A 27,356-nucleotide genomic window follows, 5' to 3' on the forward strand; every position below is an offset into this window, starting at 1 on the left:
TTGTTGTTTGGTTTTTAGGAGTATTAGCAACTAAGGCCATATTGCTCCGGGATATGCGGTGGTCATTCCCTGACCTTTCCGCATCCTCCGTATTTGGGGGTGACGGGCTCGAACCCCGGTCTAATCAAGAAGCGGGTGCTACGCACTGCTGCTCCTTCCCACCTGGCTACAGAGGCGTCTGTTTAAACTTAATGAATTACATTAATACAATGAATTCACATGTGTCTTACACTCTACTTACTAAGGTGTTGTAAGAGTGATACTACATTAGTAAGTGTTCCTAAGAGAAGGGATGTTTCTTATTAGACTATCAAGTTAAGAGTAAGGTATGAACATCTGACACTTTCATTCATATTTAAGTTATTGTGTCATAAAGTTAATGTGAGACTTAACTGCTTTATTCAGGAAAATAAGTCTGTCTCCAAGTCTCTTCTCTAAGTCTTAGTCTTCTGATAGCTGCGTGATAGCCTGGGAAGAACACAATAGGACCCTCAGGACAGCCAATTACGTGGGTTGAGCCGTAGCTGAGCATGTCTTGGAAACTGGGCGTGGCGTTACAGCTAAAGAAGCCGTGATCGTGGATAAAGTGCATGGCTTTTGGAACTGGAAATTGCTAGAGAGTTTAAGGATATGTTCGTCTGGATGCTATAATCTTAATAGGGATAAGGGCTATCACATTCCTCTACTCTTTGAAGCCCTTATCCTAAGGAGAGACAAACGGTTTACAGTGGTTCGTTCCATTTCCGGTTCCAACGCACGAGAAGTGGACCATGCGCAGGTGCCATAGTTCTTGTCGTGGACCGTGCGCAGGTGCCATAGTTCTTGTCGCGGACCTGCTGAGGCACAGAGAAGTAAGATATGTTACTACTCTGTGTGCTGGGGTATACGTGTACATATATAAATTGTCGGATAACGTGCAACCATTATAGCTGATGACGAAAGCTCTGGTTTTAATGATTTTAAATATCTTTTTAGCGCTTTTAATTTTATATTTTATTCTTAGCATTAGTAGAGGCATATGATGCAAGAAAGCAAGCTTATGCAGCATCAGCCAAAAAAAAAAAAAAAATCCCTTCCACTACACCCCTCCGTTCGAAATACCTGTCCAGCTGAGCCTTAAATTTATTTAAGCTATCAACTTCCACAACAAGGGATGGAAGTCTGTTCGCCCAATCAACTACCTGCTGGCTAAAGGCAAATTTCCGCACATCTATCCAACATTTGTCTTTCCTCAATTTGAATTTATGTCCTCTCAGGTGATTATTCTGAGCAAGAGGAAGAATCTCATCGACATTGAGCATACTCAAACCAGTCAAGACTTTGTGCACCTCTATCAGATCACCTCGCCGGTGCCTAGTCTCCAGACACTAATTTGCAAAGCTTAAGCCTTTCTTCGTAAGAGCAACCCTTCATTCCGTTCATTAACCTGTTGCCTTTCTCTGTACTCGTTCCAGCAGCTCTACATCCTTCTTGAAATGAGGCCTCCAGACCTGTATACAGTACTGAAGGTGCGGCCTGACCATTGCCTAATACAAGGGAATAATCACCTCCTTATCCCTGCTAGAAATATTCCTGTATTCCATTGATAAGACACCATGAGCTACTCTTGCAGCCCGTCTGCACTGCTCAGGGAACTTCATATCTGCCTGCACAATTACTCCCAGGTCCTTTTCATTCTCTACCACTATCAGTGTAGTACCACAGAGTTGATACGTTGCTCTGGGGTTGCTGTTTCCCATATGTAGTACTTTACATTTATCAATATTAAACTACATTTGCCACCTCTCAGCCCATCTGCTCAACCTTTCCAGATCCTGTTGCAGCAGCAAAGCGTCAGTAGCGTCCTTAACTACCCTGCCAACCTTGTATAGTCTGCAAACTTGGACATTAAGCTTGATATACCATCATCCATGTCATTTATAAATACAGAAAACAATAATGGACCCAACACTGAGCCCTGAGGGACTCCACTAATAACATTAGTCCACGATGAGCAGTGTCCATTAATTACCACTCTGTCTTCTGCCACTCAACAATCCCTTTATCCATAGCAACAATTTGCCACCATTGCCACGCTGCTCTAATTTGTGCAGCAGTCTTCCATGTGCAACAGTATCAAAAGCCTTTCTAAGATCCAAATATATAATATCAAAGTTATTCCCTGCATCCAATTCTTTTGTGACTACATCATAGTATCGAATCAAATTGGTCAGGCAAGACCTTCCCTTAACAAAGCCATGCTGTGTCTGAGCTATAACTGAATTCTTGTCGAGATGATCCTGCACTGCTTCTTTAACCAGTGCTTCCATTAATTTTCCTGGAATAGAAATTAAACTCGCAGGTCTATAATTACTTGTGTTAGCCTTTGATCCTCCTTTGTGAATTGGGGTTATATTTGCAAATCTCCAGTCTGTGGGTACCTCCCCTGAGTCCAAGGAAGCTCTCATAATTATGGCTAACGGATTGCTTACTTCCTTTGCTGCCTCCTTTAATATAACTGGATAAATCCCATCCACTACAGGTGCCTTTCTTGTATTTATCTTCAATAATTTCTCCTGCACTTTACTCTCAGTTATTACAAGATCATCTAGCTCACTGCCGGTGTTTACTTCATCTATGGCATTCCCCTTCCTGAATGACTCTTCATGAGTGAATGTAGATGCAAAATATTGATTTAGTTTGTTAGCTACCTGAGCAGGATCATGAAAAGTTGAACCATCGATATCAAGTGGACCAATCTGATTCATCCCTTTCCTTCTAGAGTTTACATAAGTAAAGAACTCTTTTTTATTTTTCTTTGCATCCTTTGCCAAGGATTTCTCATAATCTGCCTTTGCCTGCCTAATCTCCTTTGTGACTTGGTTAGAAACCAGCTTATATCTATCATAAACTTCCATTTCACCCATTAATTTATATGTATCCCATGCATATTTCTTCTCTGCCATATGTCTCATTAGTTCATCTGACATCCATTTAGGCCTGAACCTTGAACAATATTTCTAAGTTGGCATGTAAAGCCTAGTAGCTTCCAAGATAAGTTCTTTGAATACTTCCCATTTTGAGTTTGCTGTTAGTAACATCATCAGTTGGTCCAACTGTATAGAATTTAAGTACTGTCTCAGACCATGGTAGTTGCCTTTACGAAAGCAATAACCCTTCCCTTTACCCCTGATGGTAGTTACCTCCTTGAGTAAATCCCACTTCAGCACACTGTGATCACAGCCACTTATTGGTTCCTTTATCTGCAGATTCTTAATGCATGAAGAATCACTACTGATAATCAAATCAAGAGTATTGCTCCCTCTAGTTGCCTCCCGAACATGCTGATTTAGAAAACAATCATCCAATAAATCGACAAAAGCCTTGCTAGTGTGTGTGACCAACCCACAAATTCCAGTCAATATTCTGGGAAATTAAAATCTTGTTATATACCATCTTATTTTATTTTAATATACAGTCAGTACGTGTATTTTTTATTTAATAAAGGCATTTTATCAATTTGAGTCGGTTTTCTAGTAGCATCATAGATGAATCATAGAATTCCTGACTCCAGAGGCATCTTCAATGGATTTGACATTAAAAATGTTAGGGGACAAGGATACGATAACGGGGTCAATATGGTGGGGAAATATTATTATTAGCCATATGGTACAAGGAAGCCTGAGGCTTATGCTGTACCAGACAAAAAAAAACTGTCTGAGTTACCCTGAGAGAGAGAAGAGAATCACCAAGAAAGAGAAGAATGATGATATCCAGCTGAAGATCCTGGGGGTGTCAAGCCCATACTCACCAGATATGAGCCCCTGGCGATAATGGCATACAGGCAATCAGTGGTGGATTAAGCATAGTTGGGTCCCCTAGGAAATTATATTTGGGGGACTCCCAAAAAATAATAAAAAAAAAAAGAATAAAAAATAAATAAAAGTTAGGTGGCAAATAAATGAAATTTTGTACTTTTGAATTTTTTGCTTAAATTTTCGCTTAAATTATTTTTATGATGTTTACTGAAAACAATCTATTTTAAACACTATAGGAAAATGTCTTGTCTTGGGGCCCCCCCAAAGCCTGAGCCCCCAGGCACGTGCCTCATTGCCTTAATGGGTAATCCGCCACTGCAGGCAATAATTAAAAAAATGAATTTGAAACGTTTGTACCGTGTTAGGCACATAGTCTTAATTTAGCTGGTTTACATGCTGTGTCAATAACGTCTGGGATGATAAGTTTTGTTCAAAGAATATTTACTTTTTTTTTTTCTGATTCTACTAGTCGCTGGGAAATTTTAACGAATATACTTTGAAGATTTCACTTAAAAGACATAGAGACAGAAGATGGTCGTCCAAAGGATGAGCTGTAAAATCTTTGTTCTACAAATAAAAGTTCGTGAAGTCTTAATTAATATTGAAGATACGTCTGCAAATGCCGAAACTATCAGTATTGCTCAAAGTCTGCTTGTACAAACAGACTGTCCATTTTTATGCAGATTGGCTATATGGAATAAAATTCTTCATAATATTGACTGTATAAATAAAGCGTTGCAGGGATTTTTTTAAATTGGATTTAGAAAATTTTAAAAATCCCTATGAAACATTAAAATTAATTTGCACAAGTAAATTGCCTTTTCAGAATTTGACAATAGCTCTAAGAATTTTATTAACAATTCCGGTGAGTATCGCAAGTGGAGAGAGATCATTTTCTAGATTAAAACTCATTAAAATTTATTTAAGATCAGGTATGTCACAAGATAGGCTTGCAAATCTGGCAATGATATCCATAGAACATGATATTTGTGAACAATTACATGTATCTGAACTTGTACGTGATTTTGTAAATGTTAAAACACGTAAAGTGAGAATGTAATTGATGTAAATAAAATTCATAAAAAATGTATTTTCATTTCTGTTTATTCAAAATTGTAGTATTTATTACAACTTCAAGGGCGCCAAATACACTTCTTCATAGGGACGCCAGAAAACTCTATCGCAGGGCCTGGATATCACTATCAATAACATGAAGAGGGGTGCTGCCATTGATTATTATTCAGCCACACACGAGAACACCGCCTCCACTGTAAATGTCTCTTTCTCTCTTATTCGAAGGATGATACCACATTCCTCATTGTCTCCAGACGAAATAACGTCTGGAATACGTCTGTATATTTGCAGGCTAAAACGGGACTCATCCGAGAACAGAACTATATCCCCTTTTTCAGGGCTCCAAGTTACATCCATGGCATCGGTTTCGACGAGTTCTGCGGTGGTTTGGCGTAATGGGATACAGACCTTGGCTTCCTTGCGTAGGGTCCACTTGAATTGAATCTTAACACAGTCCGGTCGGAAGTGGCCGTAGAAATCTCAAGAGACAGCTGATAAGACATCAGAGAGTTCTTAGAGCCAGATAATTATTACTATTAGCTGTATGGTGCAAGGAAGACTGAGGTTTATGCTGCACCAGCCAAAAAAAACCTGACTTACCCTGAGAGAGAGAGAGAGAGAGAGAGAGAGAGAGAGAGAGAGAGAGAGAGAGAGAGAGAGAGAGAGAGAGAGAGAGAGAGAGAGAGAGAGAGAGAGAGAGAGAGAGAGAGAGAGAGAGAGAGAGAGAGAATCACCAAGAAAGAGAAGAATGATGATATAGCGCTCTGTTCTGGTTGACACAACCCTCTTGCGAACTTGGCCAGTTCTTCTTATAATGACTCCTGTCTTCTGAAACTGCTTTCATAGTGCCGAGAAGACACTGCGTGAAACATTAAGCCAACGTGACACCGCCGTCTGCGACTGCCGGGCTTCAAGTCGTTCATCGGTCTGCCAACTCAAAGAATCGTCTAAATGACAATGACTTGCCATCCTGAGTATTGAAAATGTGCCTATTACACTGAGAAAGCCAAAAAACGAGAATGAAGTGATGCAATCGCAACCCGTGTTTTTATAGGCATGTTGTTGTAAGGTTTTAGGAGCGTTAGCGACCAAGACCATATTGCTTCCAGTACACTGTCTGTAAATTGCGTGTGTTCTGAGATCGATTTTCTGTTTTCTGGACGAAAAACCCGAGTTTCCGGGAGTAAAAACCATTGCTACCCTCGCCTGTGACTGACTAATTCAGCCAAGTTGCGAAAAAGGCTCATAAAAATTCCTCACATCATCGACGGCACTCAACTCATGTCTTTTCTACCAGGTGTGGGGAGGACGGCTTTAAAAGGTGGTAGGTCGATTTCTGTTGATACTCGGAATTGTCATGCCAGGATGCTTATTATATCAAATATTCGCCTTCGGCGACATTGTTCACAGTAAAATATTCACGAAAATCATTTTGTAGAGCATTGTAATTAGAAACTAAGGTTGCATGAACTTAGTCATCTCTTCGTGGCTGAGTTAGTCCGTCTCAGGCGTAGATAGCAAGGTTTTTTTCCCAGAAACTGTGGATTTTCGTCCAGAAGAGCAGACAAATTGACCATAGAACACATGCAATTAGCAGACATGAGACACACAGCACGGCATATAAATTTAAATATTCGGGTTGCCTAATATAGAAGTTTGGTTTTTAGTTTGGAATTTTGCAATAATAACCGAAATGTTCTAAAAAAAAAAAAAAAGAGGGTAAAATGTTTCTTCTGTTTTAACACTTTGAGTGCGAACCACGTCGGTTAATGCGATTCGAGTTTCAACTATAATAAATGATATACCACCTCAATTGACGGAGCGACCATCACTTCGATTCTTCTGGTTTCAAGAACAGTCACTAGATTTCGTATGTGTATTGAATTGCAGCTCCTACGGCAGATTGCGCCCGTTTTCTCAGCACGTTTCTCGTTATTCACAATGAAAAGAATGAGCTGTTGTGTTTTTGTTTTTGTTTTAATTTTTGCCCTCCTTCGTAGGCCCTATGCACTGTGTCTAATGAAAAATCCAGGCTGTCTAATATGTCAAATATGATGTGCTTACAAAGGAACTGGATGCAAAAAATAATTTTGATATTATATATTTGGATTTCAGGAAAGCTTTTGACACTGTTGCGCATGGAAGACTATTGTACAAATTGGTGCAGAATGGTATTAAGGGTAAGTTGCTACAACGGATAAAAGGATGTTGAGTGGGAGAAGACAGAGGGTGGTAATTAATGGGTGCTGCTCTTCGTGGACTAATGTTATTAGTGGAGTCCCACAGGGTTTCGGTGTTGGGTCCTCTATTGTTTTGTATATTTATCAATGATATTGATGAAGGTATATCAGGCTTAGTGTCGAAGTTTGCGGATGATACAAAGGTTGGCAGGGTTGTTAATGACATTAATGGCAGTGTGTTACTGCAACAGGATCTAGATAATTTGGGCAGATGGGCTAAGAAGTGGCAACTGAAGTTTAACCTTGACAAATGCAAAGTACTGCACATGGGTAGAAGTAACTCCAGAGAAACATACCAACTGTGTGGTACTACACTTAAGGTGGTAGAAAATGAAAAAGACCTGGTTGTAATTGTGCAGTGAGATATGAAGTATTCTGAGCAATGCAGACAGGCTGCCAGGGCAGGTCATAGAGTTTTGTCAATGATATATAGGAGTTTTGTTATCAGGGAAAAGGAGGTGATTGTCCCTCTGTATAAGGCAATGGTCATGAGTACTGCGTACAGGTCTGGAGGTCTCATTTTAGGAAGGATGTAGATCTGCTTGAGCGTGTACAGAGAAGGGCAACAAGATTGGTGAGGGGAATGAAGGGATTCTCTTACCAAGAGAGGCTTAAGTTCTGCAAATTGCAGTGGCTGGAGACTAGGCACCTGCACGGTGATCTGATTGAAGTGTATAAGGCCTGGAAAGGATTGAGCATGCTGAATTCTGATGGGATCCTTCCACTTGTTCAGATTACGAACCTAAGGGGGCATAAATTCAAATTAAGAAAAGGCAGATGTAGAATAGATGTGCGGAAATTTGCCTTTAGCCTGCGGGTGGTTAATTGCTGGAACAAACTTCCATCTGGTGTTGTGGAAGTTGATAGGTTAAATAAATTAAAGGAGGAACTGGACAGGTATTTGGAGGGAATGTCGTGATTTTTTTTTTTTTTTTTTTTGGCTGATGCTGCATAAGCTCATACACTTGCTTTCTTGCATCACATGCAACTACTACTACTATTACAATTTTTCCTCTTTGAATTTTTGCTTGATTTCCTGTATCTAGATTCGTATGCGTACATTAAAAATTTTACGCTAAGCTACTTTAAAACCTTTTTATGACCACATTACCGCCACAATTATGATCTTTACTTTTTTTTCAAAAATTCATAGGCACAGAATTTGAATTTTTGACTGTAATTTTATATCCAGTACTGTGTTTATTATATGTTACAATATTAATCGCTAGGGGGATACTTTAGGTATGAATATTGTGCTCCTGTTTCTAATGGTTAGTTGAGCTATCTGGTTTATTCGTTTCAAACATCAGGTTACAAGCTAGGCATTAGTTATCTGTTTTTCCTCGTTACATTAAATTATCGAGGTTAGTAATACTGTGTATTTCCAGTCACCGAATACTAGTATTTTATTCCTTAGCTTGAAAGTAACGGCAGTTTAGGAATACTGAACTAACCACCAACAACTTTTTTCGGGTGTCATAAAACTACCCGTCAATAAAACTGCGTCAAAAAAGCTAAAACAAACAAATCCGCCGCCCCCTTTCGACAATTCCGTTTCAGTTAACTATTACCAATTCGAACATACCATCAGAACGCATTCTAGGGAGGACCATTTGGCTCGGGCCTCAAATAAATTTCTCAAAATACTTGAAATGAAAGCACTTCACCTAAGTAAAACTTGGTAACACCGTTAGGCATAAAGACGTACATGGCCAAACAGTGATGAGTTGCAGTCGGTTCATGCTAACTGGTTAAAAATTTAGTAAAATTTCGGACGTTGCGCAAACCAGCGTAACATAACCTTTTTTCACTAGTCTACTTGAATCCGCCCCGAATTAGTGGCGTAAACTAATATAAACCCCATTTTTTCACTAGCCAAAAATGAAAGTATTTTATATATATCTAAACCCTCACAATTAAAAAAAAAAAAAAAAAAAAGCCGATAGACTGGAGTGCGCACCCTGTTCTGGATTTTGCCAAAATATTTTTATGCAAAGAAGAATATTGTCTTCTTCGTTTCAAATGCGCATATTTTAAATTCTGCTCCAATTTGTACAGTAGTCTTCCATGCGCAACAGTGTCAAAAGCTTTCCTGAAATCTAAGTATATGATATCAAAATTATTTTTTGCATCCAGTTCCTCTGTAACCACATCATAATAACCAATCAAATTTGTCAGACAAGACTTTCCCTTAAGGGTAAGTTGCTACAATGGATAAAAGGATGGTTGAGTGGGAGAAGACAGAGGGTGGTAATTAATGGGTGCTGCTCTTCGTGGACTAATGTTATTAGTGGAGTCCAACAGGGTTCGGTTTTGGTCCACTGTTGTTTTATATAATTATCAGTGATATTGATGAAGGTATATCAGACTTAGTGTCGAAGTTTGCAGATGATACAAAGGTTGGTAGGGTTGTTAATGGCAGTGTGCTACTGCAACAGGATCTAGAAAATTTGGGTAGATGGGCTGAGAAGTGGCAACTGAAGTTTAACCTTGACAAATGCAAAGTACTGCATATGGGTAGAAGTAACCCTGGAGAAACATACCACCTGTGTGGTACTACACTTAAGGCTTTAGAAAATGAAAAAGATCTAGGAGTAATTGTGCAGTCAGATATGAAGTTTTTTGAGCAATGCAGACAGGCTGCCAGAGCAGCTTGTGTGAATGATATATATAGAATTTTGCTAGCAGGGAAAAGGAGGTGATTGTCCCTCTGTATTAGGGCAATGTTCAGGCCATGCCTTGAGTACTGCGTACAGATCTGGAGGTCTCATTTTAGGAAGGATGTAGATTTGCTTGAGCGTGTACAGAGGAGAGCAACAAGATTGGTGAGGGGAATGAAGGGATCCTCTTACCAAGAGAGGCTTAAGTTCTGCAAATTGCAATGGCTGGAGACTAGGCATCTGCGTGGTGATCTGATTGAAGTGTATAAGGCCTTGAGTGGGTTGAGCACGCTGAATTCTGATGGGATTCTTCCACTTGTTCAGATTACGAACCTGAAGGGGGGGCCATAAATTCAAATTGTGGAAAGACAGATGTAGAATAAATGTGCGGAAATTTGCCTTTAGCCAATGGGTGGTTAATTGCTGGAACAAACTTCCATCTGTCGTTGTGGAAGTTGATAGGTTAAATAAATTTAAGGAGGAACTGGACAGGCATTTGGAGGGAATGGTGTGATTTTTTTTTTTTTTTTTGGCTGATGCTGCATAAGCTCATACACTTGCTTTTTTGCATCACATGCCACTACTACTACTACTTCATGAATATAAATCAAAAAGGGAAAAACAGCGAATTGCAACTCCCTCTTTTTCAGATGCAACTTCAAGGTCTCAAAAATTTCAAAAAACTACATTTGAAATTAAAAACGTAAATAAATAATAAAATTGCATGCCATTCTTTAAAGGCTTGAACATGTCAAGTTTCTACATGGAACATCCACTGGATCATTATTTATTTAATTAAAACTGAGATAGAATGCACTTCATACAAAAAAAAATAGGAAATATGTGGAGGAAATAGCAAATCACAAAATAAAGGAAAGAAAAGCAAGCGGAAAACTGACTTGAGCATCGCATTTATTTTTAAAAATAAATCACCAGGAACATTTATACACTAGTCCATTTGCTTTTTCAAATTCTCAAAATCCACTGCATAACAAGTTCAGTTGCTGTTGTAAACCTGTGGTGTCTGCCATTTTCAACTTCCACATCAGAAAAATGTCTAGCACCTATCTGTTGTTTAAGTGAGTGGCCCATGAAAAATGTCAGGGCTGTTGGGTCAAGAAATACCCATCCCAAGTCATTAATGGTCCTTTGAGTTGAGCATGCTGTATGTGACCATGTGTTATCATTCAACAGCAGTATGTCAATAGCCCAAGTCATTTCTGGAAATTGATAAGATTTTTTCACAAGTGTTTATTATGCTGCATCATTCATGATATCTCCAGCCATTTTGAAAATGCACATGAAGAATACATGACATCCCAAGAGAACAGTAATAATTAAATTCCCTGCTAATGGCATAGCCATAAAATTCTCTCTTGAGGATAAACCACGATGCTCCTATTGCATATTTGTATTTGGGTTGAAAGTAGTGGCTCCACAATTCATCTTTGATTCCATTTCTGGATATGAGGAGGTTGAAAGTGATATCCGGCACTTGTTACTACAACAACAACATCTTATGCAGTGGGTTTTTAGAATTTGGTAAGGCCATTAGAGAAATATATAAATGTTTATGGTGATTGTTGAAAAATAAACACTGTTATTCAGGTCACTGAATAATAGTGTTCTTGTTTTTTCTTATTTTGTGACTTCCTGACCCAATCATATACGCAGAGCACCTTTGAAATATGCTACTAAAATGCGTTACATACTTAAAACTATATTTGATTAGAAACTCTTAAAACTCAAAGGAAACTGTACCAGTTTGCATTGGTATAGTTTCCCTATGTTAAATTTAATGAGTCTAATTTATACGTGGTAATTTAAAACTGATAGTTGTTACTCCATTTTTCTTAAAGCATTCAGAATTTCCCCTTTTGATGGTGAGTAAAGTGTGGAGATGGAACATGTGGATGCAAAAAACTGCTAGTTATGGCTGTGCACAGTATAACCTAGCTACCATTTCCAGAATACATCCAGTTATTTCATAAAAGATTAACCATTTTTAATGGTTTGAGATAATGTATTCAGTTTTACTTACTGAAGAATTAGAATATATCTTTAGTTTTATTTATTGACTCCATAATAAATTAAGTTTTAATTAATTTATTATTTTATTAATTAAAATAATTAATAAATTAATTAATTATCTTAAGCTAAACTTTTAGCTTTACCAATAGGAATGAAGATTTGTAACTTTTTGAATAGCACAAGTTATTCCAAATTGAATTTCTTCGAATAACACAAATAGATTCAACCTATCCTTAAGTTTTAATTCTTTACTGATGTGATCTGTTAGGTTAGCATTTCTGAATTCTGTGTCGTACTGCCAAAATCTCCATGCTAGCATAGGATTATAAAGCTTTTTCTCCATTTTGGTTTGCAGCTAATATATCAGAAAACTAGGATGTTTTTTTAGAATTAAAATTGAGCTTCGAAGCTAAGAAATCCATCAGACAATGTTGGAATAAATGTACACAGTGATTCAAGTATTATTATATACTAAACTGTTGTTTTTGAAATTGTTGTTATCCACATAATGTTTTATAAAAGAATGAAATGATTGCATGTGAATTCACCCAGTAATATCCTTTGAGCTTCACTTTATAATGCTGTGTCTGAAAAGTTTGGAACTAATGGTAAAATTATGTTTTTCTTTATAGGCGAAAAATGGCATTAACACTGGATGAAAGGGTGGAGATAGTTCTCCTTAGTGGTCAGGGATGGACCCAGAGGGAAGTGGTGGACAAGTTTAATGCTAGGCATCCTGAAAGGAATCCAGAAACATACAATGCAGTTGGAAAACTGATAAAGAAATTTAAAGAGACTGCATCTGTTGCCAACAAGCCTTGATGTGGTCACCCTTCTGTAACACAGTGTAGTTGGGAAACTGGTGAAGAAATTTAAAGAGACTAGACCATATCGAGACCGACAAGCCTCGATATGGTTGCCCTCTTGTAAGTGAAGCCACTCGAATTGGAGTGATTGCTAAGTTTCATGCTAGCCCACAGAAATCTGTCAGACGGACCAGCACTGAAATTGGAGTGCCCAAGAGCACAGTGCATGACAGTCTGAAAAAAAAAAAATTTTCATCTGTACAAACTTCAAATCCTGCATCATCTGACCGAGGATGACCCTGATCAATGACTCGAAATGTGCAAATGGTTTCTGTGCCAAATTGAAGTAGATGAGAGTTTTTTGGAAGGTGTGCTGTTCAATGACGAGGCAAACTTTTATGTAAATAGAGAAATGAATAAGCAGAATTTCAGATACTGGTTGACCAAAAGCACTCATAGTTTCTCTGGTAGCAAGGAACAGGGGTCAGGCAGATTAATGGTGTGGTGTATGGGACACACATGTCATTGGACCATTCTTCTTTGAAAGAATAGTGGATGCCGAAAAATACCTGAAAATGTTGGGCGATGAAATGGTACCAGAACTTGATTTAATTGGGAAATGATCCAAATGGTTCGTGCAAGGCGGAGCTCCTGTACCAAACGCAGTTGGAGTGCGTCATTGACTCGATGGCATGTTTCCTCATTGATGGATTGGGAGGAGAGGACCAGTGGAGTGTGCACTACGATCACCTAACCTTAACCCGCTGGACTTTGCATTTGGGCGATTCCTGAAGGTACAGGTGCATGCCGTAAAAATCCGAGATCTTCATCATCTTAGGGAGAGCATTACCAAGGCTTGTGCTGCTGTCGATCGCAATATGCTGAGAAAAATCCAAACAAACATGGTACACTGGCTGAGAAAATGTATGGAGAGTCAGGGTGGACACATTGAACACATATTGTAAATGACAGTAAGCATCATAGTGTAAATCCCATCGATTCCAGATTTCGGACACACTCTTTAAGTGATAGTGCTACCCAAATTCAGTAGGTAATGTTTATCAACGTTAAACCTCATTTCAGCATTTTTCAGCTAGTGAGATTAATTTATCCAGGTTTTGTTGGAGTAGCATACCCTGATTACTATCATTAACACCCTCCACCTTTTGTATCATCAACAAACTTAGATATTAAACTTAAAATATCTGCATCAACATTGTTAATAAATATTAAAAATGGTGAGGAGCCAAGCACCAACCCCTGCAGAATCCTACTAATACCATCACTCCATAAGGAGCAGTACCTCTTTATAACTACTTGCTCTCTCCTACAACTTAACCATCCCAATATTCATAACAGTAGTTTGCCTCTAATGCTACATTGTTCCAATTTGTATGGCAGTTATTTAGGGAACTGCATCAAAAGCTTTACTGAATTCTAAGTAAATGATATCAACATTTTTCTTTGCATCCAGTTCCTCTGTGACTACCTTATAGTAGCTAATCATATTACTCAGAAAAGATTTCCCCTTAACAAATCCATGCTGTAATTGTGTTATAGATCCACTCCTATTAAGATGATCTTGAATTACTCCATAATTTTCTTTAACAAAAAAGTTGAGTTTACAAGTCTGTAATTACACACAACCATAGAACCACCTTTATGAATAGGAGAGACATTTGAACATCTTCAATCTGTTAGAACTTCCTTTGAATTCAAGAAGATGCTTTCGTTGCTATAAGTAAACATTTGATTATTACCTCTTATGCTACTGTTTTTAATATAATTGGTATTGAAACAGTTTGAGAAAATAATGCCACACTGTATTATGTTTTTCCGCCGTGACTGTCTGGGACATTTCTTTCCCTACAGTGATAGTGCTTGGGCTTATGTTTTTTATAAATCACATTTATTATTGAGATAACCTAAAGTAATTAATAGAATTTTTAATTGACTAATACAGCCCTATTGGTGTATTCTTTATTGATTAAAAACTCTAAGGCACTGTTGTAGCTAGTTTCAGACTTATTTGAATCACTTGTCAGACAACAGATTGCAGGCTGGTGATGGCAGTCTTGTGTCAAGTGAGAATGAGAAATCAAACTAGTCATGAGCATAATTGAATGATTATTAATGTTGATTATATGCAAATTACTTTACAGTAATAGTTCCAATATAAAATGATTAGATGGAACTATTGGCCAAGTGGTAATAGCACCTTAGTTTTGATAACATCATATTGGATCCCTTCACTGTTGTGTTTTTTTTTGGTTTTTGTACTGATTTCATAATCACTGATTTGCATATAATAGGTTCCAAAAATGTCATAATTGATTATTTCAATTATTGGCCATAATGATTAGTGTAGAAGAAAACTTGGATTAAAATTACAACTTTTATTATGTGCATAATATAAAAAAATAGTAAATATAACATAGTAATAGTATTTGCCATATAGTGCAAGGAAGTCACAGGCCTTTGCTACACTGGAAAGAAAAAAAAAAAAAAAAACCCAACAACTAGATAAGAAAATACAAATTATATGCTTCCCTCCTCACACAGGTATCCAGTTGACCTTTGAATTTATTCAAACTGTTAATCTCAACAACCTGTGACGGCAACTTGTTCCACCAGTCAAGGAGGAGTACCTGAAACCCGTTATTAGGGATCACCACACATATGTCCAAAACTGCATTTTTTAACAGGACTCAGCACCTCGACACACAGCAAAATTGGTAAGTTTTATGCTATTTAGATTTAATGGTGAGTTTGTCTTCTTGTCTCACAAGGCTTAAAACATACTTACACCAATGTTTTCCCTTGTTTTTCTTCCTTAAGGTGCAGTAATACCTCAGAAATGCTGGCATTACAGTGTGAGAATGAGAAATCAAATCATCCGGCAACAGTCCAGATTTGAAAATTGCTGGTACATAATGTCATCTAAAATTGCTCAGAAGAAGCCAACAAGATGCAGCTGCAGGAGAGCATTATAAGGGTGTGGTACCACGAAATTGGGCAACCATATATCCAGAAGTTTAACTCAATGCCAGATCATTGCAAGGCTGTAATTGCAGCTCGAGGAGGAACAACAAAATATTGAAGAATTATTTTGCTGATTTACAGTACATAATACTATTACATTAACTTGTCATTTCAGTTTGTACACGTAAATGCAATAAAATGTATGTTTCGTTGTCGTGATTGCCATTTGCATGATTTCTCATATTTCCATTAATTACACATTTGGGAAGATATGTATGGCAATTAGGTATATCAGATGGGGTCTTTTTATTGGATTTCATTCACAGAGATATATATATCCCATTTAACAAATGCATTTCGAACATTTCTGCAACCCACAGTGCAGCGCAAGACATTATTTGCAAAATTCACAAGTTATGCAGTTTTTTTGTTGCCACTGTAGGTTATGATTTTAATCAGGATTCTTTTGCATACAGCTTTGCTGTTTCTTTAGAGAAGTGAGCAGCCACAATTTGATAATCTGTGGCATCCAAATGTTGTTTTCCTGGTATTAAGGAGCCTAGTGTACTATGAAAACACTCCCCATACTGTCACACTACCAGCTTTCAGCATTGACAACTGGCAGGGTTGGTCCATGTACTCATGCCGTTTTCACCATATTCTAATCCTCCAATCAACAGGAACTAGGATTCTTCAGATCAGGCAACATATTTCCAATCTTACACTGTCCAGTGTTATTGTACTTCTTGTGTTTTGGTGACAGGAGGTGGAACCTGTTTTGCTCGTTGTTCACATAACCCCCACAAGATACAACAAGTTAAATGTTCTGAAATGCCTCTTTAAAGGATTACTATTGTTGTACATAGAGGGGAACAGGGGCTTAGAGGGGAACAGGTATCCTGTGTGTTATCAGACACTCAGCCTAAAACACTGATGGATCCAATATCTCTCTATTACAGAAGATTTAGGAGAAGTCCGGTTGGCCTGCCTCCCTAAAATCCACTCATGCACACCTTCTCGATGGTAAGCCCTGTTACGTCACTTAGGTGGCAACGAACGTGTAGAGTGGTTCTCTTCAAGACGCCTGGTCAGCGTGAAGAGGAAAAGACCAAACCCTCCAGCAATGAGAGCACAACAATACAAATGGCCCTCAGTCCCCAGCAGCTTTCACTCTCCCTCTTACGGCAGCGAGAGGATCAGAGTGGAGGCAGAGGGTGCTAAGAATCTCTGGGTACGACCAGGCTGCCATGCATGGAAATTGAACTTGGCCTGTTATAACGTACGATCACTCATCGGTGAAGGCAGGATATTAGAGCTGGAAAAGGAATTAGAAAATGTGAATTGGAATATCATTGGTTTGGCTGAAACAAGAAGAAGAAATGAATCACTTATAAGTTTATCAAGTGGAAATCTGCTGTACACCAATGGAAACAGTGAAAGGAGTGAAGGTGGAGTTGGGTTTCTGGTCCATAAAGATTTTAAAAACAACATTTTGGAATTCAAAAGTACATCACCAAGGGTGTCAAGACTAATACTCAAGATTTCTAAGAGGTACAAGCTAAAGATTATAATGATTTATGCACCAACATCGAGCCATGATGATGAAGAGGTTGAAGAAATGTACACTGAAATTGAGAGTCTTCTAGATGAGCAGAAAACCCCCTACACTATTATTATGGGAGACTTCAATGCTAAGGTTGGAAAAAGGCAAAACAGCGCAGAAAGAGGAACTATAGGAAATTTTGGAATTGGTGAAAGAAATAAAAGAGGTGAAAGACTTGTGGAATTTGCAGAATCTCAAGGAATGTCAGTAATGAACACTTTTTTCAAGAAAAGGGTGAACAGAAAGTGGACATGGAAGAGTCCAAATGGATTAACAATTAATGAAATCGACTTCATCCTCACTAACAGAAGATATATTGTGAATGATGTTACCATCCTGAATAAGGTAAATGTTGGAAGTGATCACAGAATGGTAAGATGTACACTTGATATAGATGTAGGAAAGGAAAAAACTGACTCGAGTAAATAATACAAAGGTCTTTGAAATAACAGAGGAGGAGAAAAAGCAGTATGTACTGGAACTTAAGAACAAGTTTGAGCTTCTGCAGACTGCTCAGGACCAAGATATCGACGAGGAATATTACAACTTTCTGAAAGTGATAAAGCCCAAGAAACCTATAGGGAAACAGAAATCCAAAGAAGAAAAAATTAGTCAAGAAACACTTGTCATGATGAACCAAAGACGACAAATGAAGAGCAAGAAAAACACTGACAGGGAGAAAATTGAGTATACTGAGTTATGCAGAGCCATTAGAAAGAGACTCAGAGAGGACATAAGAAGATTTAACACAAGAAAAGTAGAACAAGCATTAAGGGAAAACAAAGGATTTAAATCAGCAGCCATGAGCAGTAATACAGAAAGACAAATGGTACTGAAACTGAAGAATAGCGATGGTGTACTTATAAACAGCAGAGAAGGCATAATTCAAATAGCAGAAGACTACTATAGAGAATTATACAAGGAGCGAGGGAATGATACCAGCAGTGGGGAAGATGGATTGCAAAGTAGCAACACATACGACATACCCGATATTCTTCCTGATGAGGTAGAACATGCATTGAAGAAAATGAAGAATCGGAAATCCCCGGGGGAAGATGAAGTTACTGTAGAGTTGTTAAAATTGGGAGGAAGAGACATAACACAAAAACTGGCAAGGCTCTTCACAAAGTGCATTAGAAAAGGTGTGATGCCTATGCAGTGGAATAATGCAATCATAGTTTTGCTGCATAAGAAAGGAGATAAATCAGAAATTGGAAATTATAGACCAATTAGCTTGTTATCCCATATCTACAAGTTGTTCACAAGGGTCATTACTAACAGATTAGAAAGAATACTTGATGAGAATCAACCGAAAGAGCAAGCTGGCTTTAGGACAGGATTCTCAACTATGGATCACCTTCACGTAATATCACAGCTAATGGAGAAAGGAAATGAATATAAAACACCATTAGGCCTGGCATTTGTGGATTATGAAAAGGCATTTGACTCCATACAGCATAAGGCAATGTTTCGGGCACTGGAACGACAAGGCATAGATACTCCATATATTATGATTTTGAAGAAAATATATGAGAGTGCTACATCCTTTATTAGACTAGACAAAAACAGTAGGAAATTTAAAATCGAGAAAGGAGTTCGACAAGGAGACACAATATCTCCGAAGCTGTTTACTGCTGCCCTTGAGGAAGCTTTCAGAAGATTAGACTGGTCGCAGAAAGGAGTCAATGTGAACGGAGAGTACCTAAACCATTTACGATTTGCAGATGACATTGTGGTCATAAGCCACGATCCCAAAGAATTAGAGGAAAATCTTAATCAGTTATGCACAGTTAGTACGGATTTTGGACTAAAGATGAATATGGCTAAAACAACAGTAATGATGAACAAGTATGCCACGGAAAGGGAAATAATGATTGAAGGAGCAGTAATTGAAAAGGTGGAGTCATACTTATCTGGGACAAGTTATTAGCTGTAATAATGATAAATGGCTGGAAGTCAAGAGAAGAATAAATTTTGGATGGATAGCATTCAGGAAATATAGTCACATACTGAAGAGCAATATCCCAGTTTGTCTGAAATGTAAAATAATGAGTCAATGTATACTCCCCACCATGACTTATGGAAGTGAAACTTGGGCACTCACCAGAACAATGGAAGAGAAGCTAAGAACTACACAGCGAAGAATGGAACGAATTATATTGGGAATCAGACTGTTAGATAAGAAGAGAAACACATGGATTAGGCAGCAAACTCAAGTAAAGGACATTCTTATCAAAACTAAAGAACTAAAATGATCTTGGGCAGGACACATAGCTCGAAGACATGATGACAGATGGACTAAGAAAATAACAGAATGGTACCCAAGAGGAGCTAGAAGAAAACCTGGAAGACAATGGCGGAGATGGATAGATGAAATTCATGAGTTTTTGAGTAGTAAATGGATGGCCAGTGCTCAAAACAGAAGGAACTGGAAAGTTGCTGGAGAGGCCTTCATCCTGCAGTGGATTGAAAATGGCTGATGATGATGATTGTTGTACATAGCTGTTATTTGACTGGCTGTATCTTCTCTGTTACCCTGCACATGTCTTGTCACCTTGTGTTGGCCTCTGAAATCAACAATCCATTTCCAACTACAGGATTGCCTTTTGCTGTATAATATTTGGTTTTGACTAATCTCAATACACCTATACATGAAAACCCTTGCAAAGTTGTAGTTTCTGAGATATTCATTCCAGCACAGTTGAAACTAACTGCTAACCACATTTGGAGTCACTTAAATCTTTTGGCTTGCCAATTCTCAAACTAAATTTCACACATACAGTAGGTCTCTGCTTACCTAATAAAGTGTGTGCGTGCATGTGTGTGTGTGAGAGAGAGAGAGAATTAATGTGTTAAATACTATTAGTCACATTTTCTAGATTAATTCAAATTTCTCACACCACTAAGCATGCAAAATTTCTGAATTATGCATTCAGCATATTTCTGCTTACACATTATGTATTGAAATATTTAAAAAATATATATACATACATTTAAAAACTATATATAAAGATACGCACACAATTTTTTTTGGAAATCTCTTGTGCAGCGGCACAACTACTAATCAACACTGGATGCATGACATCTGGTGCTTTCATGCAATTACTGTACAGAAACCATAAATTTCACTGGGAACTTACTCTAACTGAATTACACTGACTACACAGCTTATTATATTGAAACCATCTCTGTAGTTATGAAGTCCATGAAATTTCTGAAGAAATTGTTCGGTTATAATTTTGTCTTGACAATTTTTTAGTGACAGTGCTTTTTTGTATTGCAATTTCCTATTTGAACACTACCAGATTAAACTTACACTGTGTTTTTTTTTCTCTGTTCAGTTTTATGGCTGTTCTACCTCATCTGAGTAAAGCTTGTATGTCATCCCTGAAACAACAGGTACTGAGTATATACAAAACTATTCTGCGAACAGGAAGAAGTTGGATAGCATCATCAGGCGATGCACAGGACACAATTAAACAACGCCAGTATATAATTACTGAAGCCAAAGAATTGTTTCATAAAAACAAGCACGTAAGTTATTTTTTATGTAAAAAAAATGAGTGAAGGTTGATGATTGTTCATATTTAACATTATGCTGTTTAATATTCTGAAAGGCAGTAAAAAAAAAAAGTGCTCAGAGCCTGCCGAATTCTCCACTTCTCTGCAGCTAGCTTTTGAGTGGTGCAGAATTGTAGAGTAAAATACAGTAATATAAAACAAAATGGAATAAAAATTATGTAAAGAAAGAATTTGTCTGTCATTGTCCCATCTAATCACCTTAAAACACTTCAAAAGCACTAGACACAGAGGAAACAAGATGTTTTTTAGCAAGCTTTGAATACTTTTATTATAGCACCTTTCAGCTTATTTCTTCAGATCGATCATGGTGTGGTGTTTTATTACATAAACATGCAAGTTGTTTTGAAAATAGTGATCTATTAATTATCTGCTGAACTAAATTAAAAAATATCAAATGAAAATAGGTGAGAGAAACCAATAATAATAATAATAATAATAATAATAATGGTTATATTCCAGTACCTTGGTACCACTTTGTGGATGTGGCTTCATTTGCTTGAATCCGTCCCGAATTAGTGGCATAAACTAGCCTAACCTTTTTTCACTAGCTAAAAATGAAAGTCTGTTAAAAAAAACTCGCACTTCTTTTGCTTGAATTTGTCCCAAATTTGGTCATGCCCACAACACGATGGCTTGGGTGTACCCATGTTCTGAAAATCAGCTATAATAAAAAAGTTTTTATCATATTTAAGGATTTTAAAAGGCACTCACCCATCCCCAGATTGAAACACAAATGCATGCATGTCATCTGACAGATGCCATAATTGTAGTAGAAGGCTAATACTATGGTTTGAACTTGCTCACTGTACAATGTTAAAAAAAAAAAAAAAAAAAAAAAATGTGTGTGTGTGTGTGTTTTACTAGTTGCCAAGGACAGAAATTTCAACTCAGAACCTTCAGAGTGGCTGAAGAGCATAAAACACTCCAACCACTTTGAAGTGTGTGCATAGTAAAATAGTAGTGATACAGTTGTTTTGTTCCATTGCAATTTATTTATGTTATAGGCGAGTTTGTTAATTAGGCCATTATCTTGGATTCGTAAGTGTACAAGAAGTATCGAGCTTACTTAATGCATTCATAGAGTACTGACAAGTGTTATGTATTGGTTTTACTCTTCCAACGTACAGACTAAAACCAATACAAGTGTTATGTACTGGTTTTAGTCTTTATATTAAAGGAAATTTAGTGCTTCTTTCATCGGTTAATAAACATTCCTATTTGTGAATATTCTTTTATTGGAAGTCATTTTTTATTTCTTATTTTAATTTCATTTTAAAGGGTTTGTGCTGGCCACATGAAGGTACTCTATGTATATTACCATACCCAAATCTTATGTGAACTACATGGTAAGGACAGATGTTACACTTCGATCTTAGCCAAAAGGCCAAGAATTGATAGAAGAAACCTCAGTATGTTAGATTATGTTACATACTTAAATTGCTTAGCTCTGCTAAGCACCTTGAGTATGTAATTTTATCCAGCCAACTTAATCTATACAGGGTGTCTCAAAAATATTGGTACAAATGTTTAGGGGAGGTAGGTAACATCTAAAGGAATGTGAATCACATAGGAACCCATAACTGGAAACGTCACCGTAAGTCGGTAGACAGCGAAGAAGAGCATCCATCGATATACGAACTGTGAGCTGGCAGACATGCACCTAGTGTATGAATTAGCAGAGGGCAATGGACAAGCCGCTCAACAAATTTACGGAGAATGCTTCCCAGACAGATATGTACCGGACCACCATTTGTTCGTGCGTGTGCATTAAAATTTGTGCAATTATGGGTCATTTAGAGGTAACAGGAGTAGTGTGGGCAGACCACGTTCGACGTGAACTCCCGCCATGGAAGAAAGTGTGTTGAATGCCGTCCAGAATAATCCTACTACCAGCACACGTGCTGTTGTCTCTGCCTTAAGAGTGTCTTATTGCAGTGTACAGCGTGTGTGGCACAACGATTCTTTCCACCCCTTTCATCTCCAAAGGGTTCAGTTACTGCTCCTCCAAGATCATCCTGCACGTATGGCTTTTACGCAGTGGTTTCTCCAAGAAAGTGTTCAAGACTTGAATTTTCCAGCCTATGTTTTGTTCACGGATGAGGCTTATTTCACTCGCGAAGGCTTATTCAATCAGCACAATGCTCATGTGTGGGCTCACGACAACCCACATGGTGTGTGCCCCCATGTGGCACAACATTGCTTTGCAATAAATATATGGGCAGGTATGGTCGGTGACTGCTTAGTCGGCCCATACCTGTTACCATCCCACATGAACTCCACTAAATATCGAATCTTTCTTGAACATGTTCTACCAGGGTTACTTGACGATGTTCCAGCAAATGTGAGATGCAACATTTGGTTTCAACGTGACGGGGTGCCTGCCCATTATGGAAGGTGTGTTCGTGACCATTTGAACAGGCGTTTTGGGCGTTGATGGATTGGCCGTGGTGGACCTGTTGCCTGGTCCCCGCGCTCACCTGATTTATCGAGCCTTGATTTCTTTCTGTGGGGGGGCCCTCAAATCTATCGTGTATGAATCACCTGTGGAGATGGAAATGGATCTCGTGGCGAGACTCATATGCGCTGCTGCTACTGTCAAAGAAACTCCAGGTGTGTTTGACTGTGTCCGCCAATCCATGCTGCGTCGGTGTCACGCATGCACCACGTCTCATGGTGGAACCTTCGAACATCTGTTGTAACATCAGAAATCTGATGTTACAACAGATGAGAAATCTTTTGCCATGAGAAATCAGATGAGAAGTCTTTTCGAGAAATCTTTTGCCAAAGATTTCTTCCGCCTTCGCCTGCCGAACCTCCTTTGTGACCTGATTACAGACTATCATGAAATGCATCCATCTCGTACTCCATTGTTAATATTATGTCAAATAAATGTTTGCCACTAATTACTGTGTTGTGTCATTTCTGCTTCTTGTGCCTCTGCTACTACTCTCCCGTGACGTTTCCGGTTATGGGTTCCTATGCGATTCACATTCCTTTAGATGTTACCTACCTCCCCTAAACGTTTGTACCAATATTTTTGAGACACCCTGTATTTGATTAATCTACTTAACCTATGAAGGGTGATAATTTAATTTGCGAACTGGTGCAGTATCTTATCTTAATTGTCATCATCTGAATCTTCTGTGAATTTCTCCTTGAAATACTCTCCCTTGAACTTTACACACTTTCGCCACCATCATACCCATGAATTAAATGCTTCTTGTAAGCCATTGTTTGAAAGACTGAAGTGCTTCTGTTGTGACTCTGAGAACAACATTGTCATATGAACTAATGAACTGTCAGATGAACTAATGAGACATGTGGCAGAGAAGAAAAATGCATGGAATACATGCAAATTAATGGGTGACATGGAAGCATATGATAGATATAAGTTGGTCTGTAACCAAGTCACAAAGGAGATTAGGCAGGCAAAGGCAGACTACGAAAAATCCTTGGCAAAGGATGCAAAGAAAAACAGAAAAGAGTTCTTTACCTATTTGAACTCAAGAAGGAAAGGGATGAATCAGATTGGTCCACTGGATATTGATGGTTCAACAGTTGAGGATCCTGCTCAGGTGGCTAACAATCTAAACGAGTATTTTGCATCTACATTCACGCATGAGGAGTTATTCAGGAAGGAGAATGACGTAGGTAAAGTAAACGTTGGCAGTGAGCTAGATGATTTTGAAATAACTGAGAGGAAAGTGGAGGAGAGATTGTTGAAGATAAACATAAAAAAGGCACCTGGAGTGGATGGGATCTATCCAGTTATATTAAAGGAGGCAGCAAAGGAAGTAAGCAAACCCCTAGCCATAATTATGAGAGCTTCTTTGGACTCAGGGGAGGTACCCATAGACTGGAGATGTGCAAATGTAACCCAATTCACAAAGGAGGATCAAAGGCTGACACAAGTAATTATAGACCTGTTAGTTTAATTTCTGTTCCAGGTAAATTAATGGAGGCACTGGTTAAAGAAGCACTGCAGGATCATCTAGACAAGAATTCAGTTATAGCTCAGACGCAGCATGGTTTTGTTAAGGGCAGGTCTTGCCTGACCAATTTGATTGGATACTATGATGTAGTCACAAAAGAACTGGATGCAGGGAATAACTTTGATATTATATATTTGGATCTTAGAAAGGCTTTTGATACTGTTGCACATGGAAGACTGCTGCACAAATTGGAGCAGTGTGGCATTGGAGGCAAATTGCTGCTATGGATAAGGGGATGGTTGAGTGGCAGAAGACAGAGAGTGGTAATCAATGGACACTGCTCAACGTGGACTAATGTTATTACTGGAGTTCCTCAGGGTTCAGTGTTGGGTCCGTTGTTGTTTTCGGTGTTTATGAATGATATTGATGATGGTATATCAAGTTTAGTGTCCAAGTTTGCAGATGATACAAAGGTTGGCAGGGTTGTTAAGGACACTACTGACACTGTGCTGCTGCAACAGGATCTGGAAAGGTTGAACAGATGGGCTGAGAGGTGGCAAATGAAGTTTAACATTGACAAATGTAAAGTACTACATATGGGAAGCAGTAACCACAGAGCAACGTATCAACTCTGCGGTACTACACTGACAGTGGTGGAGAATGAAAAGGACCTGGGGGTAATTGTGCAGGCAGATATGAAGTTCTCTGAGCAGTGCAGATGAGCTGCAAGAGTAGCTCATGGTGTCTTGTCAATGATATACAGGAATTTTTCTAGCAGGGATAAGGAGGTGATTATTCCCTTGTATAAGGCAATGGTTAGGCCACATCTTGAATACTGTATACAGGTCTGGAGGCCTCATTTCAAGAAGGATGTAGAGCTGCTGGAACGGGTACAGAGAAGGGCAACAAGATTAGTGAATGGAATAAAGGGTTGCTCTTACGAAGAAAGGCTTAAGTTTTGCAAATTACAGAGTCTGGAGACTAAGCACCGGCGAGGTGATCTGATAGAGGTGTATAAGGCTTTGAATGGTTTGAGCATGGTCAATGCCAATGGGATTCTTCATCTTGCTCAGAATAATCACCTCAGAGGGCATAAATTCAAATTGAGGAAGGACGGATGTCGGATAGATGTGCGGAAAATTGCCTTTGGCCAGCGGGTGGTTGGTTGGTGGAACCGACTTCCATCACTTGTTGTTGAAGTTGATAGCCTAAACAAATTTAAGGCTGAACTGGACAGGTATTTCGAACGAACGGAGGGGTGAAATGTGAGTGGTGTGTGTTTTTTTTTTTTTTTTGTTTTTTTTTTGGCTGATGCTGAATAAGCTTGCTTTCTTGCATCATATGCCTCTACTAATGCTAATGCTATTGCTAATGCTATGCATAATACTTGCTTTTCAGAGCTTTTTTCAGATGTGGAAACAGGAAGAAATCAGACAGGGCTTAGTTTGGTGAATAAGGGGGACATGGCAGAACCTCTGCACCTATGGCAGTGATCACTGGCTGCACAATATTAGCCGTATGGGGCTTGGCATTGTCTTGATGGAGAAACCACTGAAAGTTCTTGACGTTTCTTATAAATGGCACAGCAAACGTTTAGTCTAGAATCTGAGTATGCTTCCTTATTCAAATTTGTGCCACGAGGCACAAAATGTATAACAAGAATGCCTTTTATGTCGAAAAACACGAACCATTTGTTTGTCAGCCAAACGAGAAACTCGAAATTTCTTAGATTTTGGTGAAATAGAATGCTTCCAATTCACTTGACTGTTGTTTTGTCTCTGGATCACAGTGAAAAATCTAAGTTTCATCATGCCACTATTCAATCTAAGAAGTTTTAACCCTGTGTTTCAAAATGATCAATTGCACAAGTCTACTCTTTGCTGTTTTTGTTCTGGAGTCAAATTATGTGGAATCCAGCATGCACAGACTTGCAACATTTTCAGGTGATCTTTCACAATATTGTGAGCTCTACCATATGAAATGGACATTCTAACAGCTAATTCACAAAGTGTAATTAGCCTGCCTTCATCCAAGATTTCCTGGGCTTTTGCGATTTACTCAGGAGTTGTTAAGAAGCAAGGCTGACCATTGGGTCATCTGCAACAGACTCATGGCCTTCACTGAATTGCTTGTGCCATTTAAATATGACTGTCCTACCAAGACACTCATTACCACACATTTCATTCATCTCTTTAACTGTTTCCGATGCATTTAAGCCCCATCTGACACAATAACGAATCACATATTGCTGCTCAATCTGCATGTCCAACGTGACACTTGCTTCAAAACAGTCATCAGTGACACTCATCTGAAAAAAAACTCTCTTCATGCAATAATAACTTGAGAAGTACTGCCATGCGCACACAGAGTGTGCGCATGGCAGTACTTTCATAAGCATTCTGCTTAATAGCGATGGGGGAGAGCACCTATAGCAGCAGTTATGGAAAGTTCGCACGGTAAATATAAAACCTTGCACCAGTCTGAGAATTAAATGATCGTACATCATATATTTGTTTAAAGTTAACCTTAATCTAGGTTGAAACTAAGCAAATATAGCACCATATGACTGCTTTGATAAGTTGAATTTTAAGTTCAAGATTAGTCTCTGATTTCTGTGTATTAAGGCAAGTTTTTCCAAATAGATTGGGA

General features: G+C 38.4%; 1 protein-coding gene across 3 annotated transcripts in view; it reads left to right on the plus strand.

Moving 5' to 3' along the window:
- The first annotated feature begins 8,357 nt into the window (after positions 1-8,357).
- LOC150082972 (LYR motif-containing protein 1-like) overlaps positions 8,358-27,356 on the plus strand; it is a 28,820-nt gene continuing 9,821 nt past the window's right edge. Inside the window, exons 1-3 of one of the 3 annotated variants that reach the window (XM_090376952.1) lie at positions 8,364-8,475; positions 15,171-15,343; positions 20,535-20,727. In XM_090376952.1, coding sequence (XP_090233078.1) covers positions 15,288-15,343; positions 20,535-20,727 — 249 coding nt within the window. In that variant the 5' untranslated portion in view covers positions 8,364-8,475; positions 15,171-15,287. Of the gene's footprint in view, positions 8,476-15,170; positions 15,344-20,534; positions 20,728-27,356 lie in introns of all 3 variants that reach the window. The other 2 variants (XM_090376954.1, XM_090376953.1) reach the window with 2 other exon arrangements.

The sequence above is a fragment of the Mastigoproctus giganteus genome, chromosome 7 (genome assembly GCF_048544385.1).
Source record: "Mastigoproctus giganteus isolate SK-2022 chromosome 7, ASM4854438v1, whole genome shotgun sequence".
In the NCBI taxonomy this organism is placed as follows: Eukaryota; Metazoa; Arthropoda; class Arachnida; order Uropygi; family Thelyphonidae; genus Mastigoproctus; species Mastigoproctus giganteus.